The sequence below is a fragment of the Rutilus rutilus genome (genome assembly GCF_951802725.1).
Source record: "Rutilus rutilus genome assembly, chromosome: 9".
In the NCBI taxonomy this organism is placed as follows: Eukaryota; Metazoa; Chordata; class Actinopteri; order Cypriniformes; family Leuciscidae; genus Rutilus; species Rutilus rutilus.
Genome location: NC_140223.1, coordinates 39,615,323 through 39,638,165, shown reverse-complemented (window position 1 = coordinate 39,638,165; position 22,843 = coordinate 39,615,323). Strand labels below are relative to the sequence as shown.

At 39.4% G+C, this 22,843-nt stretch overlaps 1 protein-coding gene across 3 annotated transcripts in view; it reads left to right on the top strand.

The window, feature by feature from the left end:
- The window catches only part of cep295 (centrosomal protein 295), a 40,995-nt gene that overhangs the window by 10,955 nt on the left and 7,197 nt on the right, over positions 1–22,843 (top strand). Inside the window, exons 11-25 of one of the 3 annotated variants that reach the window (XM_084419817.1) lie at positions 4,960–5,130; positions 6,705–6,772; positions 6,850–7,033; positions 9,393–9,620; positions 10,500–10,644; positions 11,758–11,913; positions 12,010–12,174; positions 13,446–13,474; positions 14,065–14,161; positions 15,564–15,698; positions 15,777–15,872; positions 17,416–17,513; positions 17,607–17,877; positions 17,955–18,068; positions 20,075–20,484. In XM_084419817.1, the coding sequence (XP_084275943.1) occupies positions 4,960–5,130; positions 6,705–6,772; positions 6,850–7,033; positions 9,393–9,620; positions 10,500–10,644; positions 11,758–11,913; positions 12,010–12,174; positions 13,446–13,474; positions 14,065–14,161; positions 15,564–15,698; positions 15,777–15,872; positions 17,416–17,513; positions 17,607–17,877; positions 17,955–18,068; positions 20,075–20,484 (2,367 nt within the window). The remainder of the gene's footprint in view (positions 1–4,959; positions 5,131–6,704; positions 6,773–6,849; positions 7,034–9,392; positions 9,621–10,499; positions 10,645–11,757; positions 11,914–12,009; positions 12,175–13,445; positions 13,475–14,064; positions 14,162–15,563; positions 15,699–15,776; positions 15,873–17,415; positions 17,514–17,606; positions 17,878–17,954; positions 18,069–20,074; positions 20,485–22,843) is intronic. The other 2 variants (XM_084419818.1, XM_084419819.1) reach the window with 2 other exon arrangements.

Here is a 22,843-nt window from a genome sequence, read left to right as displayed (position 1 = left end):
CGTATGAGGCGCTGAACGAGCTGTTCTCCTGATGAATAAAGAGGCATATAAATGAGTGTCCCGTCATTCTATAATTCCCCTTTCACTCAACATCTGTGAAGTGGAGCAGGACAACGTCCCACCAGTCCTTGTTTCAGATTCTCATCCACAGACGACTGGTTTTGGGCATTTTTACTGCGTGATAAATACAAACAGCACGGCACAACGGTTCATATGTCCAAATGTCCAAATTATGACCAGAATTGGATAAATATTAAGTCTGCTGTTTAAAACAAAGAACCAATGTAGGAGAATAGTTAAGCGACAACAGCGTGAAACTGTATATTTGTGCAGTGTGCGCATGTCAAATCTATTCCGATTTGAATCTTTTGACTTATAAACGCGCACATCAACCCGATCATGCATCACATCACGATGTTTAGCGTTCATGTGAACTGCAATACATTGAATTCATTCCGATTGATGAATCTGAGTCCAATTGAAACAAAAGTTGTTTATGTAAACATCCAGTCTCTGCGGAGATGCCAGTTATGGCGGTCTTTCCAGCTCTTAACGCTGCATGTGCTCTTGGATGGTTAGATATATGATGGGCTAATGTAGAAAAATATAACGTAAGGTCATTCTGGGATGAATGTATTCTGGAAATTCCCTTTTTTTCATTAAGGGAAATCATCTTGTCTCAGTGACAAATTTGACTGGTAAATCATAAAGAATGTTTTTTCACCCTTTTGTATTTATTGCATTGCATTGCATATTGACTGCTCAGGGGTGACAGATTGATAAGCAGACATGGTATTTATAGCCGCTTTCCGACCGGAGGAACCTTTTCACAGTTCCTAGAACTATTGGCTAAAGTACCCGGATGTCGGCGTGTTCGCACCGCAGGAACTAGGAACGATTTTAGTTCTAGGAACTCCATTTGTAGGAACTAATTTAGGTCCTACTTCAGAGTAGGGTCTAAACCAGCACTATAGGAACTACCCGTGATGTTAGTGTACGCTGATTGACCGAACGCACGCGGAACACCAGCACCCGCCATTTTTAAAACAGCTAGAATGTAAACACACAGATTATAGCCTATATACTCCATAAACTAACTATACAAAGTTTAAACATGGAAAACAGTGATAGATGGGTCTCTAAACCTTAAGCTGAAGAGAAAATCCAACGCAACTTTGAGGGGACCAAGCCAAACATGATTATGTTTATCTGCCCAGCTAGCAACACTGGACATCAACCACACGGCATAGGCTAATAACCTTTTTTCACATAATGTCTACTTTTTATAACAGTTATATCTAATAAGATATTAAACAGTACTGTTAGACAGATCGCTAACTAATAAACACAGAGAATGCGAGCATTGTTTGCTCTGGCGGTCTCAGCGCCGCCAAAATAAAGGTCCGTCGCGCCGTCAAAATAAAAGTCGCCGTGCTTGCGTCACTCCCTTACCCCTCCTACCAGTTCCTATGGCCACTTGGCCAGTGCGAACGCAAACAGCAAACCCGAGTTTGGGGGAGAGTAGTTCTTAGAACTGTTTAGAAGTGGACAGTTCCTAGAACTAAGTTCCTAGAACTACTTGTGGCGCTTTTCCACTGCATGGTACGGCACGGTTCGGCTCGGTACGGTTCGACTCGGCGCGGAACGGTTCGGCTCGCTTCGCTTTTCCACTGCGTGGTACGACTCGACTCGGTACCGCACGGTTCGGTTCGCTTTAGCTCGGTTGCTTTTCCATTGCAGTTAGTACCGCTTCAAAATGGGTGGGACTGATCGTTATAGTTGCCGCCTCTACTGCCATGACATCATCGTAAACGCGCCACATTTCAAACGCACAACACAGGGGATGGTGCTCTTGATTCTCGGCATGTGGATGTTTTTAAATTAAATTAAACTTATAATGGTTTACTATATGGAAGGAAAATTCTTAACGTGTAATTAAACGTTGCGTTCATATTCTGGGCTCATCTGATTTTTTTGTACATAGCATAGCCTACTTTATGATTTTAGTATCATAATGATTAATAAATGCACGCACAATTATCCGTGAACTTGATTTGAACAAATGCCTTTCAACTTGTGTGTGCAAAATTCAGAATTAAATGAATGTGCAGCAATCTTTACAAATAGAGAGTCTAGGCCTAATGTAGCCTACTGTTTTAAACTACTGCCATTAAAAAAGCGCATTTAATGTTAATGTTATGTTATTTTTTTCCATCTGCCTATGTTGATTATGAAAAGTGAACAGCACGAGACGAGTAGAGAGACATGGAGCGAGTCAGACATAATTTTGACCACTTCATTAAGTTTTGTTCACTTTGTTTTCTTTAAAGTGAATTTCGTTTTGTATAAATTGTATCTTAATTTTAATAATTTTTTCATCAAACAATTGCCTGGATTGAATTAAGATGCAAAATAGACAATTTAACCATTGAGGCGCCCGAGCGGTCACTTGCATTGTACGTTAACTGGAGCGCATCTCATCCTCAAATACACAAAGCTTGAAATGTCTTTAAACGAAATAATTCAAAACAAAAAGAAATAGGCTACTCTCTTATGTAATCCTTTATGTGCATTTCTCTCTATAGGCGCGTTTACTACGAATATGGCGATCGTCAACTTCATCTTTGCCATGCACAGACAGAAAACACTATTTTATAAATAAAAATCAGTGCACGCGTTTTAATAAAATTAAAACTTTAATTGTGATCATTAAAATAATTGAATATTAAATAATTTGTGGCCAATTTTTGCTCATTTATTAATAGTATATATATATATATATATAGGCTATATATAGGCCTAATTTTATTAAATTGAACAAGCGCAAAATTCAGCATTCAATCAAATATTCAAAAAGATTTAATAATAATAATGTTATTTCAACATAATATCTCGTTATTTCGACATAATGTGTGTGCAACAAGCAAGATGTGCGTTTGTAAATCCGGGGACGCGTGCACTGATTTTTATTTATAAAATAGTGTTTTCTGTCAGTGTCTGGCAAAGATGAAGTTGACGATCGCCATATTCGTACGTAGTAAACGCGCCTATAGAGAGAAATAACATTATTATTAAGTCTTTTTGAATATTTGATTGAATGCTGAATTTTGCGCTTGTTCAATTTAATAAAATTAAAACTTTAATTGTGATCATTAAAATAATTGAATATTAAATATTTTGTGGCCAAGTTTTTCTCATTTATTATATATATATATATATATATATATATATATATATATATATATATATATATATATATATATATATATATATATATATATATAATATATATATATTATATATATATATATAATATATATATATAATATATATACACACACATATGTGTGTGTGTGCCCTCAGCACATGCGTTAAAAATTATCCGGCGCCGCCCCTGACTGCACAGTTTACAAGAAACATTTTAACTGCAAGACACTACAGCGTTGGCTGTTGTCTACTGGCTATTTAAATCTAGCGGGTTTGTCTCGTGCATGGTCTCGTGTCGCAAATACAATGACGCTGGTAGTGACGATTCTGTCTGACCAATCAGTGATCTTCAGTGTTTTCACGTCACATTTTAGTACCGGTACGGTACGCTTGGAACCTCAACAGAGGTGGTACCATTTAAAGCGAGCTACCGTACCATGCAGTGGAAAAGCGTCAAAGCGTGCCGTACCGAACCGAGCCGTACCGTACCATGCAGTGGAAAAGCGTCAAAGCGTGCCGTACCGAACCGAGCCGTACCGTACCATGCAGTGGAAAAGCGTCAAAGCGTGCCGTACCGAACCGAGCCGTACCGTACCATGCAGTGGAAAAGCGCCATTGGTCGGAAAGCGGCTAATGACTGGGTGTAACTTTTTATACTTTGTTTGCAGTAAAAATGGCTCTCCTACTGACTTTGTCCTATCAGTGCGGCTCTCATGAAAAAAATAGTGAAGACCACCGCTATAGATCCTTCAGGCGTCGTTCAAGCGGCTGAGCTGTGATGTGAAACTACCTGAATGCTTGTGAACACACACGCTTCATGAGGGTCTCTACACTTGAACTGAGCTCAGTCGTCATTCTGTTAAAGTGCCACTGTTATGGTTTTTCAAATATTCCCTTTCTAGTAGTGTGTAATAGAGCTGTTTGTGAATGTAAAAGGTGTGCAAAGATCAAAGTGCACGACAAATAGTTACAGTAGTAGTAAAAGAGAATTTATTCTGAACTGCTCAAATGAGTCGTCAGTAAGTCACTTACTTCCTGTTACTTGCCTACGAAACAATGTAACACATTTGCATAATGCCAGCCTATGGCCTTCATTGGCTGCCTGCGAACGACAGCCTGTTAAACATTGAAATATACATCAGTATATCATGGTAAAGTTAAATATTATATTATAATTATATTTTCCCACAAATATAAATGAGTCCTCATACATATACACTCTGTTATTTGAGAGGGATGTGATATTATTAGGATTTAAAACGAAAGGAAGAAAGGTTTATAATCCCCTTTCGAAAATGGCTTATATGTGAGTGAAGATTTGGGAAAGAGAAAAGATTCCATGTCCAGTGGAATAACTAATGGAATATTGTTAAATTTGTGGAAAATCAGAATACAAAGTCAACAAATGACTTAAATGAATGGGCTCATGTTCACTGTAACATTTAATTGCCAACCTATTATTTTTGTATACAAAGCTTTGTTTCACTCGTGTCATAATATTCACGTGAAAAACGGCATTCATTCACGTACAAAAAATGCCGTACCACCACCATTGTCTAGTTCTAACTTCAGAAGGATGAGTCCAAAAAATGGCATAATATGGGCATTAAATGAAGACTCCAAAGCATCTAGCCAACTATTAAAAGTTTTATCTTCAGTATAAACGTAACACTGAGGTGCTCAGAGGCCTTTTTCACCATGATTGGTAGTGGTCCGTCAGTAGACCTGTAAGATGTTGTTGCGTGTGTCCAGGAGGCGGCGCTGTTGAGCCGGCAGCAGGAGCAGCTGGCTGTGCTGGAGGAGCTGGAGCAGAGGCGGCGTGAGCTCGAGCAGCGCCTGAGAGAGACTCAGAGGAGCCACACGCTGCAGGATGATGAAGCTCAGAGCCGTCCTGGGGTCCAGGAGAGCGCACCGCCTCCAGAGGTACGCGTCTGTTCACACACCTCCTCAACGAGTGTGGGCCGGAAACGGCTGACACCATAACTCGGCACTTGCACAAAAAAACTTGAAAACCAGAAATGGGAAAATTCAGTTGTAACTTTCCATAAAAATGTGTGTATTAGCTGCGTTTCCATTACAGATTTGCGCACAACTTTTATAACTATTGCAAAATGACGGCGTTTCCATTAACTGATGTTACGGCATGGAAAGACACTTATGTTTTTGAGCGGCACAGATGAGGAGTTTCTCCCTCTTGATAGATTGTATTCCCGTAATTCTTGAGTTTGATGAAGAACTGTCTCGACTTCTGTCCAAACACACCGCGTCATCTTTAAAGAATGATCGACTGTTATGTATGTCAGGTAATCTGTAGATGCGAAAAAACTGTTTCCATTTTAGTTTTGCAAATTGAAATATTCCTTTTTCGAATTGCCTGAAAAACCTCCTCATTCGAGCGTAAAAACATTTTTGCGCTATGTTTTGCGAAATTGACGTGTTTCCATTGGGCGTATTTTCAATTTGTCATCCAGTCTGAATCAATCATACAGGTTTTCCTCGCACTAAATCATTAGGATCGAGCGGGAACTAGGCATGTCATTAACGTTTACTTTGGTAATCGAGTAATCTGTCGATTTATTTTACCGATTAATTGAATAATCTGTTTTTATTACCAAAAAAATATACAAGCAAACAATAGCCTTTAAAATGACTTAAAATACATATATAAATGATAACAATCAGGCAATAATAATGGTTTCAAATAAAGTGTCAAAATCAAGTTATCGTATTACTTGATTTTGACACTTTATTTGAAACCATTCTTTCATTATAGAAAAACACTGTTAAAATGCATAATATAATATAGACAATCAACTTATGTACATTAGGCTGTGTATTATAGCAAATACCTGCAGAGGCACCAGTAGCCTGATGTTACACTTTACAGCAGATCAAATCCTGGTTTAATATTGGCCAAACCATATTTAATTAAAATGTTCATCTAATCTTTCATATTTGGCCACTTCTTCATGATAGAAATGCTACAGCCATTGTAATTTCTTGAACAAGAACATGTGCACATCAAAACATGCAAACTCAGTGCGAGGGTTTAGACTTTTATTTTGAAATGCAGATGAACAGTTTGCATGTTTAGAAACATGTTGATGTGTTCTCCTGTGTTGGCGTAGGTTTATAAATGATTTGCATTACACAAATCTGATGATATGCATAGCATTATCTATGCTGTAGTAGGGTTTTAAAATGGTTTTAAAGGAACACGCCGACTTTTTGGGACTTTAGCTTATTCACCGTATCCCCCAGAGTTAGATAAGTCCATACATACCCTCTTCATCTCTGTGCGTGCCGTAACTCTGTCTGACGCACCCACCGCTAGCCTAGCTTAGCACAAAGACTGGAGGTAAACTGCTCCCAATAAGTGACACAATAACGCCAACATTTTCCTATTTACATGTTGTGATTTTTATAGTCACAGCATGTACGAATAACAAGGTGACATGAGACACAGCCATCTTCTAACCGTATACATGTGTGTGCAGGTTGATGCGGATGAGCCGCACACGCAGAGACTCCATCAGTACCAGCAGAGACTCCTGCAGCAGAACAGGTCAGACCGGCTCAACATCAGCAGTGATGCTCGTGATGCGGCAGATGTGTGACGCTGTGCCTGCGCTCTTCCCACAGGCTTCACAAGAAGAGCGTGGAGGAAGCGCGGAGACGACTGCAGGAGTATCAACACACTCTGAAGCTACGAGCGTCACTCCAGCAGCCGTCAGTGAGCTCAGAGACCGTCAGTAATGGCACATGCTCGCCTCTTCCAGGAGGAGAGCCGGCTAGTCCAGCTCCAGCTCGCCCTGGGCAGACACGGGTCAGTGCTCGACTACAGTCACGCCTGTTGAACACATCACCATTGAAAATGTGACATTGATTGCATACAACAGTTCAATAAACAGTTCAAATTAAGTCGCTTACATTGTAGACGCAATATCGACTGTTTTTGTTTCAATAGCGAAAATAGTTCACAAATCGGTTGAGTCAAAGATTCAATGACTCATTCATAAACCACTGTCTCATTCTTGAATGAATCAGTCGTTTGAACGAATCGTTTGAATGAATGACTCAATGACTCGCTCATTAAGACGTTCGCCTGACGCCATTTACTGGAGATTTAGTGTTATGTTTAAAAGTAGAGATGTACCGATGCCAGTACTCGGTTGTTGGTCCGATGCTATGCTCATGTACTCATACTCGTAAAACTACACCGATACAACCGCATATCGTGTCTAAAAGCGTGTGGAAAGTGAACATGGGCGCGCCTGCTTCGCTTCTATTATGAGCGTGCTTGCAGTGCACCTACATTTGAAATAACGAATTTGCACGCGCAAAAAAACGCGATATATGAACTGCCCCTTATGGCAACGAGACATTAGCCTAACCTTTCGTCAGTTGAGCAGGTAGTCGGAGGAGTAATGTCAGCCATTAGGAGATATTTTAAGATAAGCGATGATGATACAAGTACAGCAGACTGCAGACTATGCTCTGCTAAATTGTCAAGAGGAGGGGTGAGAAATGGCTCCTTTAACACAAGCAATTTGATTATACAAGTTGTATATTTACTTTGTTACAGTCAGAAAGTGAAAAACATCTGATGAAAATAAATAAAACATTGTTAGAAGAACTGTGTGGTATTAAGTACTCATATCGGTACTTGGTATCGGTATCCCAAATGTAAGTACTTGTACTTAGTCTGAAAAAAAGTGGAAAAAACATCCCTATTTAAAAGTATCATTCTTTCCAACGTTCTTTCCTATTTGTATATTCAAAAATATTTAAAACAATCTCATACCATTTAATACAGTTGTAATTTTTCAGTGTAAATGATTTAATTTGATCAGCCCTACCTACGGTAACAGCCCTATAGTGCCTTATTAATCCAATTGAATTTATTGATCAAATTTAGGAATTTAAGATGTAAGATAAAAGCATACATTTAATAAGATATAATATATCAAATTATATCTTAAATTAGGGCTGGGCGATATGGCCAAAAAAAATCACGATAATTTTTTTAATATCAGTCGATATCGATAATTATCACGATACAAGTCAAATCTTTATTTATTTCAAGTTTAAAGGCAGATTTTTGCTCCTAAGTGAAAGTTGTAGAAACAAGAGTGTTAATTGTGGTTTTAAACTACTCTTTATTGTCAGAACATATCATGACAAACACTTGCCAAACTGGTCAACATTTCACAAATCTGAGGTACAACATTCAAACATTTGTCATTTTTCCTTAACAAAATAAATATCTTTATTGGACAATTAATTTCTTAGTTTCTGCATGTGCTCATTTTTATTTGGTAAAATGTAATATTCTGACTGTTTGAGTTTTATTAAACTTAACCATTGGTCATCCAGTATCATGCATTTAGATCATGATAACCACAGATAAAACCAGGCATATCCTCAGTTGTATGAAAAACAGTAGCCTAAATACATTAAATACCGTAATTATATTCCATTAGTCCTTTAATACATCATCTACATTAATAATATAATACAATTCAGTATGTATATCCCACATTTCATGGTGCAGTTAATATTACTAGGCTAACGTTACAGTAAATCCATGGTAAATGATGGGGATTTGTAGACGGAAAAGCCTTCTGTCTGTATCGTTGCGCACAGTGTTTCTCCTGTTTGTCAGCGCTGTTTCATCTGCCTTTAAACTGGTTTAAATCACTGAGACATTTGTGTTCTTCGCTGAATTCAAGCGCTTCTCACTGGATCTCGTGACCGAGACCGATCAGAGTAAACGCATCTGCTCTAGTGAGCTCGCGCTGCGCTGCCGTTTGGACTTTGAGCCGAGCGGATAAATGGTCCGTGTGCCGCGCGGTTCAAATGAGTTTCGTTCCGCTTTTGGCGCATAAACATTTATCGAACTCTTGATATCGTTTTATCGAGAAATTATATCGCGATAATTATCGTTATCGTTTTATCGCCCAGCCCTATCTTAAATGTATCAAAGCTGACTGATGATGATATTGCTTCAGAATAAATTATATTTACAACACTTTTTTTTATTTATTTATTTATTTATTTATTTATTCTGGATAAGCTACTTTTTTTACTCGGACAAGTGCATGACAGATTTGCTTGAAACATGAAAAGGCTTAATGTCTCACCATCCTCATCGAACGCCCGCTTCACTGCATCTGTTTCCACAGCAGGCTCTCCTCAGCCCACCCAACCCCTCCGGCTCTGACCCCTCGCTGGAAGCCCCTGCTCCTGCTCCTCTTCCTGCTCCCGCTGTGGTCCTGGAGCTCCTGCGCAGCCGGCTGCATCCTTCCTCCGGTCCCGTCGGCCTGGTCCAGAGCGAGGCGGAGGAGGCGAGGAGACGGCACGTGAGGAGACAGCGAGACGCCCTGCAGGCGCTGATCACAGCAGACACACAGGTGAACCTCACAGGAGGAGCTCGCTGTCTCTCAGTGCACTGATGATGCTGTCTGAGAGAGACTACAGCAGGAGAGATTTCTTCTGTATACACTTGTTTGTTTTTACCAAGCACAAAGAGACTTCACAAGTAAATAAGTTTGAAATAAAGAAAACTGCTTTAAGAGTTTGGTGATTCACACACCATGTTGTAAAACTTGATGATAGTTTTTTTTAACTTATGATCAGGGTTTGAAAGTAACACCCTCTAACCCCAAATGCGGGTAAACATCAGCTGTGGCGGGGAACGCTGTCAAATCACGAGCCAATCTGGCCTGTTACTTATGTTTACTCACTTTGCTGGGGAAGTTCGTGTGTAAGTCAAATCTGTGCAGATTTAGCGCAAATACTCAAGTCATGAGTCATCATGATGTATTAAATACAGCGCATATCTGGCTTACTTGAACACACTCGTCACTACGCCACAAATAACGGTGCGCTTGCTCGTTTGCATTGAAGCAATAGCGAAGATTAAAAAGCATTTGGTGAACAGAAAAGACATTTTCCAACGTCCTTTTTTTTTTTTTTTATGTTCTTTGTACTGTGTTGATCTGTCCTAAAACACATCTCTGGTGATGAGGATGAAAGAGGAAGGGTGGAGATGCTGGATGACAGGATTTTGTTCGAATAAGAAATTAATGTATGAAATGTTCTTTTTGGCTAGTAGAAGTTCTGAATGGCCCATAACTTAATTTAGTAGCAAAATTGGCCGGTGAGTGAAAGTTAATATCAAATTATGATCTATCGACTGTTACTTTGCACTGTAATATAATAGATCCACACACACAAAAGTGAGCATGGTGTAATTAACCCTTACAGTGAACCTCTGCTCCCTCTGGTAGGCTTCAGTGTCCAGCTCTAGTGGCGCTCAGGCGGATCACGTGACTTTGAACACGTTGCTGAAGGCCATTGAAGAGGCTAACGGCCCCACCGGACCCCTGACAGCACCCATCCAGCGGGACGGAGACACACCGGCCCTCGCTAACGGTAAACACAGGCCTCAATGGGCACTGACTTTTTTCACCAATCAATTTCAGAATCAGAAAGAGCTTTATTTGCCTTTTGATTCAGATTCACAAGCTCTTGATTGGATTCCGATCTTGATTTGATCATTTGTTTGGTTTGGTTATATATATATATATATTAGGCAAATTAACAACATTGTCCAAACCTTTAATTTCAACTGCTATTTATTTTAGTCATTTAAACTTTGTTTTCTTGATGGATTTATTAAAAATACCTTAAGTGATTAGCATAACACTAAGAGGTTAAGTAAAAATATAATGGATATGTAATAAAGTGCTTGTATTAAAAGCTCCTCTCTAGAGTTATTTTCTAACTGTGGAGTTTATGGTCATTGAATGGCTTTTAAATGTGACGTTATGAGACATTGTTCTCAAGCGGTTTTACTGATGACTTTCTGCGGTTGAAATACAATCGATTACATGAGGCGTGATTTATTTCAGGAAGTACTGATTTTTTTCAACTCGTTCATTCATGTTTATCTGGTGCTGTAACTAGTAGTGAAGAGGAAGAGGCGATCGGTTCATGCGCTACAGCATCTGTCACCTCACATTAGAGACACAAAACCACATTTATTGTTGGAATGATAAAACTGATACTTCTGATATGAAGCAAAGCCTCAGCTTGCAAATTCTTTCAAAGCTTATTGTGATTATCAGATGTGCGGCGCTACAAATAATGTGTTGTGGAGTTTTGTTCATGCATCAACAGAAAACTAAAAGATTGATTCTTGGAAAGTGGTTTCATTTAAGATGAAGATCGATTAAAAATCGAGAAATCAATATTGTTCTCTCTCTCTCTCACTCACTGACTCACTGACTCACTCACTGACTCACTGACTGACTCACTGACTGACTCACTCACTCACTCACTCACTCACTCACTCACTCACTCACTCACTCACTCACTCACTCACTCACTCACTCACTCACTCACTCACTCACTCACTCACTCACTCACTCACTCACTCACTCACTCACTCACTCACTCACTCACTCACTCACTCACTCACTCACTCACTCACTCACTCACTCACTCACTCACTCACTCACTCACTGTTCTGTGTGTGTGTTGTAGACTGTGTGTGTGAGCCGGCCCCAGTGGCCCGTGTGAGAGTGAAGCCCCCGGTGTCTCGTGCTCCCGCTCGTCTGGTGTTCCTCCAGCAGATGCAGCAGCACGAGCTCAGCGCCATACAGGAAGTGGACTCGCCCCTCAACATCAGCCTGGACACAGGTATGCCAGCAGCTGATGCTCCGGCAGGTGTCACGCATCATACCCTGTCTGACCTCACGTGTGTGTGTGTGTGTGTGCTGTGATTGGCTCCTGCAGAGCTGCAGTCGTCTTCAGCTGATGTGAGCGAGTCCAGCAGTGCGTCTCTGCCCGCGCTCGCCTCTGCCGGCAGCCACAGCCCGAGCGACAGGTCACAGGTCACGGGCAGGACCAGCCGCATGTCCTGGAGAGACACGCTCCTGCAGGACTCCACGGCCTCGCCAGGTACATGTACACAGGGGTCGTATGTTAGAGATGTGTGGTTTTTACCGTTTCTAAGCCCCTTCCCGTAGTTAGACGTTACTACTAGTTACTAATTCTTTTGCTGTCAGAAAGTTCTCATTTATTTCAAAAATAATTAAATAACATCTGGATAAACTGTGCATATAAATCAGGGCTGTCAAATCATAATCAGTGCATATAAAGCATTTTTGTTATGGTTAATTTAGTTATGAAAAGAATAACACATTGTTTATTAACGCACCCGGCCCAGACCTGTGTAGGTCATGTGACGTTTCACACAGTTGAGTGGTGAGGAAGATGATTCAGGGCAACAACTCAATGATCCAATGCAGTCATATGCCCCTAAAATTCAAGATATTGGGGCAAAAATGGCACGTATGAGTTTGTCTTGTATTTATATCCTCACAGTGACGAGCGCAATATCATACAAGTGCTGTTTTTGTCCCGAATAGCACAAGTGCAAATGTAATATTGATTTTGTACAACAGTTCAATAAATAAGTAGTTAATATTGTTATATTCTAGACACAATGTTGTCTGTTTTTGCTCTATTTTGCCCATGAAAACTTTAATTAATCTGCTGTGGCTTAATAGGTAGTTTAATCGCCACATCTTGTAATTAAAATTGAAAACTTGAATCGCTTGACAGCCCTAATTTATATCTAATAATAAATATATAGCCACCAAGGGCTCCAGGATGCATCCAATCCAGTACAGGCAAAGAAGTGCATGATGGACCGGTTTGACACTCAGTTTAAACAAATGCTTTTAAACTTGTATTGTTTGAGTTTAACAAAGTGTGAGTTGATGACTTATAATAATATAATACTATATTGTAGTATAGTGAAAAGCATCAAATATGTAACAAATGACTTTTGTAGCTTTAACGAATATAAATTGCATAATTATATTAGTTATATTTTATTTACAGTGACTTATTTTACATGTGATTTATTCAGTTTCTGTACCTGAATACTGTTAGATTTAGCTGAAAAACATAAAGCACTGCTTATTTTAATCGTCTTTCTTCTATTGTAATTTATCGATGCTTGTAATTTTTTTATAATTTTCTATGCAGATTCACTCCTACAAAATCACCCCGATTATTCTAGAATGATTAAAATAGAGCTATTAAAATCATCTGGTGAAATAGTTTTTATATCGCAGAATAATGTGTTTGTTTTGTTTTCAATATCATGCAGCCATAGATGATTGTTTGTGCTTTAACACTTCCTGTTAACTTCTCCTGCTCAGGTCCGTGCCTCATGAAGCTCCAGCAGGAGGTAAGACTGTCTCTCTCACTGCAGATAACAGCTCCTGTAACACACCTGACGTCACTGATGACGGCTAACTCATTCTGAGATCCACAGTTTATGGATCAGTGATGAAAACTAGCCAAATCTGAGCGTGCCGTCACACCAGTGATTATGCTAAGAGAAGCTGATGTGAGAGTGCGTGTATGTGAGTGTGTGTGTGTGTGTGAGAGAGAGAGAGAGAGTGTGTGTGTGTGTGAGTGTATTTGAGCAATGATGAAAGCGTTTTGTACCTGAAGTACATGTGAATTATGCATGTTTGCTAATGAAGGTCTCTACACTTGAACTGAGCTCAGACGATTAGCTGATGATCAGTGTGTGTGTGTGTGTGTGTGCGTGCGTGTGTGTGTGAGAGAGAGAGAGAGAGAGTGTGTGTGAGAGTGAGTGTATTTGAGCAATGATGAAAGCATTTGTACCTGAAGTACATGTGAATTATGCATGTTTGCTAATGAAGGTCTCTACACTTGAACTGAGCTCAGACGATTAGCTGATGATCAGTGTGTGTGTGTGTGTGTTCGTAGAATCACACTGTGTAAAACTGTTCTCTGTTTGTTTGCTAGCGGTTTAGCGCTGGCTGTCCATCATCTGTTGACGCAGACTATCTCTCATCCACTACGATCTCAACCGGAAGCTACTTCACTAGTGACCATGAGCCAGGTGTGTGTGATCAGTTACGTTCACAAACAGAGTGTGAACATTAGGGATGGGCATTTTTGTCAGTTTTTCATTTCGACTTCTCGATAGGTCTGAAAAATTGGTACTCGAGGACGGGGCGTGTGCGTCATGCCGATAATTAATTAAAATATTTTAATTAACTATACCTTTAATATACCTTTTAACCTCATGGCTTTATGCATGCAATTGTGATTGCCACCTCTGAGCTGCAATAAACAGTCTGCAAATATACATCTAAATGCCAATTTGGGTGCAGCTTCTGAAATAAAGCATGGCCGTTGTAGCCTAAACGTTTGTGTAACAAATTCTGTTGAATCAAACAAAATATTTCTTTCTAAAGCTACTTTTTGTAATATCTATTTGATGCTTTTCTCATTTAACACAATGACTGTCTTGTGAGTAACTTCTCAGACAAATTTGCCGTGCGATTTAGTTAAATTAATCGCCACATGTAATTAGGTTAGAAAAATGTTGATCACTTGACAGCCTTAATTTACCCACAAGGAACCGCTGCAAGGGTGAATGAACACTGGTAAACTGAAACGCTTTTTATATGAGATTAACCAAAGCCTTCAATAACACTAAACTTAAAGCACAAAGAGTTCACAACAGAAGTTCTGAAGTGTTGTAGAAATATTTTGGATTCATTTTGTACTTTCTCATGAGCTAAAATGTTGTTTTATATTGACTGAATGTTTGCCATTTCAGTCATTGTAATACTAATTCAGTAATTGATGGATTAAATCTAAACTATTTTAAATAGTTAAAAAAACAACTGACAAATTGTCTTTTGAAATATATGCAATAATTTAATCTAACTTTTTTTTAGGATTAAGATGAAAAGATTAAGCAAGCTCATGCATGTTTGAGACCATTTTACATTAAAAGGCTAGAGTTACACCTTCATGATTATAAGTTTGTGTGGCATTCGGAGCCTTTTGTTTTGTGCAAATGTAAGTTGTTTCATAACCAATCAGAAAAATTGTGTGTACGGTCAAAAGTTTGGAAACGTTACTTTAAAAAAAAAAAATTATGCTCATCAAGCCTACCCTTTTTTTTTTTAAATAAAAAAATACGGTAAACTAATATTGTAAAATATTTTTATAATTTTAAATATTGCACATTTATTTAAAATAGAAATGTTTTTGTAACAATATACTGTACCGTTCTAAAGTTAGCGGTCAGTAAAAATATTTTCTTCCTATATAAAATCATTGTTTTCATGGTCGGTCGTCGCTGGATATAAATTGTATATAGTTGTTGTAATCGGTCGTCGCTGGTACGTTCCAGTACTCGTGCCCATCCCTAGTGAACATGCGTCCTGTACGCGGGCTGTTATCCGCCAGAGGAAGAGATCTGCCTCTGAAGCTCGTGTGTTCCTCAGAGGATTCTCGTCTCAGTGTGGATCCTGATGTGTGCGGCCCGTCCCCCGCTGACCCGCCGCAGGACACGAGCGGTTCTGTGCAGCGCATCATCCACAGATACAGCCAAGAGCTCCACGCGTCACTGACACACGCAGGTAAACACTGGCTCCTGTGGTGCGAGGTGTGTGTGTGTGCACGTGCAGAACACACACGCTCACATGTTCTCTGTGCAGGAGCGCTGATCACTAGTCCAGCGGGTCAGTCCTGGTCCAGTGCGCTTCACGAGGAGCTGCGAGCACATGATGGAGACGCTCGCATCTCAGTTCCAGGTGCCTTACAGACGCATCACTTCATTTTACGCGCAGTTTAAAAATGAGCAGAATTACAGCTGCCGCAATTACTTTACCAACTGGGGGAAAAGTGGCACTACATTTATATTTGCTCCCACGGCATCAAAGATCACATGAACAGTCACTGCACAGAGTAAATCCACTGGAAATGGCAGACATTCACCAATCCTCATTAACCAGCTGAGTGAGCCGATGTGAACAAGAGGCTCATTGTGCCGAGAATTTGTGAGCTCATGCTGAAATGAAGTGCTTGACCGCTCCACTGAATATAAAGAGTGCTCTCTGCTCGCTTTCTGTATGTAATCGTGTTGTTTTTCATGCTGTTAAGAACACACACACACACACACACACACACACACACACACACACACACACACACACACACACACACACACACACTTACTTTTAGGAGGGACTGAATTATAGTTTGTCACTTACAAAAGTGGGCCGGTTTGGATGTGCAATTTACATTTAATTCTAAGAGTGATACACTTGCACCGCACAAATAGTATTTTAATGTAAAATACTTTAATTGACATTAATAATTGCAACTGACTTTACAATTTAAATGACAGTCAACTCAAATAGCCAATCCGAGCGCTGCCCTGAGAAGCCTTGTTATCTGCTGATTTGGCAGTCAAGCTTTACATATATAAACCTCTTCTTTTCTTTCTTTCTTTGCCAAATTCTTTCAACTCTGGTGAAAAGGTGTTGGCACATGTAATTCAAATCAAGAGTGGCTGGTTAATGAAGTTTCGTAAGTTTTTGTCTTCAGTTAGAGCAGACAACACATGGGCTTCATCCAAGATACTACAAGTCTTCTTTTTGTCTATTTATTTTTAGTTTGAATCTTAAAATCTTTTTAGTTTTTATCATATTTAGTCAACCTTGTTCTGTTTTTGTCAAGGTTTAGTCGACTAAATGCCTGTGTGTTTTAGACAATGAAAACTTAATGGTTAAATTGATCATCCTGGTTATTTTGCTCAGTTATAAGCAATTAAAATGAAATGTTTAAATATTTTTACATTTCATTAGCCTAGAGTTATTGCACTTTCACCTATAAGCACAAATCAGGAGAATGTCAACTCATGCGCCGGGTTTATCTGACCATCTAGTTTTCTGAGTTATTACAAGCTATTTATCATATACTGGTAAAACAAGAAACTTCTCTCAAATTAAAAGTGAAATTCCTAGTAATCCAATAAATCCAAATTACAATTTATACTACAAATAGTTTATCAAGCGAAGTCCTCCGGTACATCAGAGAGTGAGCGACTCGTGCTGTTTTGTTCGACAGACCTAGACTGAACCCGCCGTTGAAAAGCCATTGTCATGGTTCACTAACTGCTGCATACGGGCATTTACAATATGAAGGGAAATGATCATCCTAATCAAGCAGCCATATTCTGAAATGCATTGAAATAAAACAAATTCAATGTGTTTTTTGTTTTTTTGTTGTTGTTTTTTTATACTGCAGTCTTATTCTGATACGGTTGTTTGGTTTGTTTTTGTTTGTTTTTAGGTGCTTTCCTGCCGCTTCAGCCCCATCCAGACATTGACTCCTCTTCATCTTCCTCTTCTTCATCTAGAAATGTAATGAGAGCCGATCAGAGCCGTCAGGTGCCACACATACACACACACACAGGTGCATGTTTCTCATTTACATTCTCCTGACTCTGTTGCCATGCTAATGTCTCGGCGTGATCATTTCAGGGCTGGAGCGAGACCGTGACCCGGATCCTCGAGCGCCTGTCTGATCAGTTATCCATCAGACCCGGTGAACCCCCGTCTGAAGCGTCCTGTCCGTCGTCCTCCGACCGGGACAGGGCTTCAGACTCCAGCCACTCCTCTGCCGGTCACATCTCAACCGGCTCGGACTCGCACTCGAGCGCCGAGCTCCATGAGTCTGTCGTGAGCCAGTTGATTGGCAGAGCGTCGGATATGGGTTCATCTCAGGTGTTTGATCAGAGCAGCGCCCGCACAGGTAATGATGTGAGGCTTTGGTGGCGACTCTGCCGGTGTGTTTCATTGCTCTGACTGTCTGTCGTTGTGTTGCTTCAGCTGCAGTCGTGAGCAGCTCCGGTCCGGACCAGCCCGCTGAGGCCGGGTCACTGATGTCACCTGCCTTACAGCACTCAGACGAGGACAGGAGTGCTTCTACTGACGCCCCACACGGTAACTGAAAGAGCAAAAACACTTACAAGGGCATGTTCACACTTGTCAAATTTTTCTTCTCAAAAATGACGCCAACGGTGCTTTTGTAGTAAAATAAAAGCTGGCAGCGTTTAGTTCCTGTAAGCCTACGCCCGCCAGGTTGTGGTGAAAGGGAGTGACATTTGTTGACAGCTGCTCTTATCATGTATTACCTAACATGAACTAACAATGAGCAGTACATCTATTACAGTATTTATTCATCTTTGTTAATAAAAATCCAGCTGTTCATTGTTTGTTGATGTAAGTTCACAGTGCATTAACTAATGTTCACAAATACAACCTTTGATTTTAATAACGTATTAGTAAATGTTAATTCAAATGAACTAAGATTAATAAATGCTGAAGAAGTATTTATTCTTAGTTCATGTTAACTAAGGCAGTTAACTAATTAACAAAACAGTAGCACTTTACAGTAAGGTTCATGGCAAGTAGTAGATGATGCACTTACCCGAACAACCAAGGATCCGTCCAGTCTGCTTTAAATAGTACTGTGAAACACGTTTTAATTATTTCTTAGTTTACTGTAGCGGTTCTGAACATTACTATAGCAGTACTAAAATTGGTAGTTCCTCGTGCAATTCTTCTGCTGCTTTCTGTTCTTCATCTAAACAACAGTGATGACTAGTAATTTCTCTCATAACGTCGCATTTTCATATACAGTATGTATGTATGTGTGTAAATGTATATTAGGGCTGTAACGATATGCGATATGAAACTGAAATCGCGACACTCAGATCCACGAGCCTGTGTCGCGGTGTGAGAAGGCAGAATCGCTACACACCCCTTCCAACTCCCAGAGTTATCCTTCCCGTCCAGATCCAATGCTGTATACCACATCTTTACTTTACTATTGGGCAATTCCAGCGTTATGGACGTGACATTTGCAGTCAAACCTTGAAATATAAATTCTCAGAAAATGCGTTTAATAATAATATATTGAAACGTCTGTTTATACATCCATACTCCCTTAATAAAGGAGTCCAGACATTAGAAAAATATCAGTCTACACATGCGTTTTATATTTAATATGAGGGAATTACACATGCGTTACGGACGTGACACAAAATCTGAAATGTGCATTTCTCTCTGGCGCGTTCACTACTGCGAAGATCGCGAGTCAGCATCGTCAACTTCATCTTTGCGGCCGACACTGACACAGAACACACTTGTTTATTAATAAACAATTAAAATGTCTCCTTGCTATATTTGAAATACTCATAATCATTACTTTTGCTGGTTCTTTGTGACAGCTTTTAGGTGCGTTATTTGCAGCGCCACCCTCTGGTTACATGAACGCGCCACAACCGCTCAATAGTTAATATTGTTCTTTGGTGTTCAGGTATACAGGTTTTTCAAATGTTATTTAATAAAAATATCTTCTTTTTTTTCTCAATCTTTTCTTTTTTTCTCTCCTCCAACCAAAATAATCGAGGTTTGTATGGAATCGTGGGTTTGGTGTATCATTACAGCCCTAAAATAATTACATATTCATTCGTTTTACTTAACCTGTTCTTCAAAATGTATTGTTTTCAGGATTTATTCAAACATACAAATGTCACCATTTAAATGTTTATAGTTCAGCAATGATATAATTTTTCTACTCAAAATTCATTGTTGATATAAAAACTGCCTTCTGTGCAATTGAAGTGTTTTTATGAAACTCAGTTTTTATTTGAGTGTTGATTTTATTCATTTAATTATTAAATAAACGTTATAGTTTTTGCTAAACGAGAGCTTTAATTTGGGTGCATCACTAGTGAGGACAGTATTGTAATATCTGTAATAACTGTCTTCTAATCTGCAAAAGATTAGTTTTTTTTTCTCGCCATATCACTTGTGCAAAAAGCAAAGACAGAAACATGAACACTCTTGTACTGCTGTCTTGCTGGAGTGGTTTTTCTTTCACAGTCAGTTCTTGTTCTAGTGCTCAGTGGAGTTGCTGATGTTCATTATTTTCTGTGCCGTAGACGACGCCTCAGATCTGTTTCTTCCTCTGCCCTCTGACGTCACAAACAACGAGAGCGTGGACTGTTCGACGGCTCTCTGTGTCCCGCTGGAAGCAGAGAAGTGTGGCACGGATGCAAGCGTGGACGAGGCCTCTGATTGGCTGGACTCGACAGACCAATCCCTGCAGCTCCTGCGCACAGACGCACTGATTCAGTCTCAAGCGGACCTGCAGATGTCTGTGGAGCAGCTCTCTCTTACCCACGAGTCCCACTGTGAGAACGATGACATGGACGCTAGCCTCATGCCACGCTCCCCTCTCCAGACCCATCTACAGGAAGAAACCCTTGCACCCGCAGCCCACTTACCCTCACAGGAAGTGATGTCAGCTGTGGAGGAAAACCCGCTGAGCGAGCTTCTGGAAAGAGCACAGGTAGAGTCTACGAAACCATCTCACCATACAGCTTTGTGCTTGATTCTTTGAGTTCAGAGAAAGAAAAACACACACCTGCAGTACATAAACGTTTAAAGTCCCCCTGTAGTCAATTTTATCCCTTTAAACTCATCTTTAATCAGCAAAATGACATATTTAAAAGTTTTTGCCTTGGGGAAAGTTTCTTCATGCCTTAAATTAGCTTGAATGTAACTCGACACCCTTGCCTCATTTAGTATACGTGGTTCTTTGAATATGCAAATTAGCCCCGCCTCCACTCACTCACCTCAGTGATCCACTGGTTGACATTAAATCTGGATTTTCACCACAGGGGGACTTAAATAGATGGCTGTTGATTTTAAACTTTTTAAATTACTTTTAATATGCCAGTTAAATTAATGGCAGATCATTTGCCTGCAACAAAGTTTAAAGCACAAATCTCAGCAATGTCAAAGACTTCTGTAGTGACTTTGTATGGTGCAGCATTAAAGGGTTAGTTGTCACACAAAGACATCATAAACTGAATGTGCGAGAGCAGTGAAGTGTGACAACACATGCATTAGAGATGGTGACCTCGATTCAAACACCCACGTGATCCCATTCCTTAAATGACAATCATTCTGTGTCTGTAAACCTTTGCCAAAATCACACTGGAACATTTCAACCTTTGTGCTGCTGCTGATCCAGAGAGAGCACTTATTGTACAGTAAAGGTATGCAATAGTTCCACAAACAGTCTTTTTAACCACACTGCATCATTTTTCTGGGTTACAAATATTCATATCACTGAAGTACTGGGATAAAAGTTTGTTTGGATACAAACACCGGTGTCTACGGTAGCGATCAAAATAGAGCAGATCATATAACTTGCCACTTCAAATAAAGATTGTATCAATGACATCGTTACACCAGTAGGTGGCGACACATGACTTAAGTTTTACAAACTCTTCATAAAGTTTCGAAGCACCAGAGTTTTGCGTGAATAGATTTTCAATGGAGGGAAATAAATCTCTCTGGTTTCATTTAATGAATATGAACGAAAGTTTTTGGAATGACTTGAGGGATTGTTCACCCCAATTTGTGGGTCAACTATTCCTTTAAGATTTGTCCAAGAAATTGCTGGATCAGCCCCATAAATTAGACATTACTTCTCCCACACACTATAAAAACCTGTCAGAATGGGTTTACATGAGCGCAGAAGTCCTAAGGAAGACTAGTCTTGCAGGTTAGACAACAACTTTTTTCTTTTTCTTTAATACTGTTCATAACTGTTTGAAATCAGTTACATAATGTAGATTGGGCTAATTTAATTTCAAAGTATGAATGACTGCCTCTTGACTAACTGCTAGTGGGTCATACTAGATCATATTAACATGATGGCTATGTTTATGCAACTGACTCAGGAGTGTCAAACCGCTTTTTCTAATCCCTTAAATGGTGGTGTAAGAAAAAACATTTCAGGTGTGCTACTTACTGAAAAAAGTTTTTAAAAAGGTACAGTTTAGATATTTTTTTTTTTTTTTTTTTTTTTTTTTTTTTTGTCAGTCCGTACAATGGGGACCAGTGTTGTTTGTCCAGAATATCATCTTGAATAAAGATGGAATTGCATACAGGTTTGCAGGGCTCCAGACTAACTTTTTTTATTAGGAGCGCTGTAGCCCCTGACTTAAAATTTTAGGAGCGCAAGCAGAAAATTTAGGGGCACACCTTCACATTTTCCCCCTAAATAACTATTACAGACAAATGCTTTGATAATAAATAGATTAAGCGTACAGAAATTATGGTGCAATTTTATTTTAAGATCACAGGGCTCCAGACTAATATCTGAGGGCCGCGGCTCTAAGTTCTACAGAAAGTATTTGGTAGCACTGTGGGATGACAAAGCACTGAGATAAATTTGAGGTGTATAGATAAAGTTAAATTTAATTATTATCCTTCATAATGTCTTAATATTATTTCAAAAGCAAAATGAGTGACAAAATAGATATTAGGGAGTGAAAATAGCCAATAAGCACCCTCAGCAGCTGTTTACAATGGTAATTTAGTCTTCTTTTAAAAAAAAAATAAGTGTGAGTTTTCCTACTTCTTGAAACTTTCAGTTTTATAAATAGAGACAATCTTTAAAGGATGAACAAAAATGTTTTGGTCGACACATTAAAAAAACTAACATTTTAATAGGATATAGTTTTGAAGTGCTGTAAAAAGATGTGTAGGCTACTTTCATAACCACAGTATACCATAGTTATAGTTATGCCTGGTTCAGAATGCGCAATTTTTTTGTCTGTTACTATAGTCAATGTATCAGATTACACGATTTCGACTCCTAAAAATCTTGTCATGTCCTGGACAAGAAACATTGT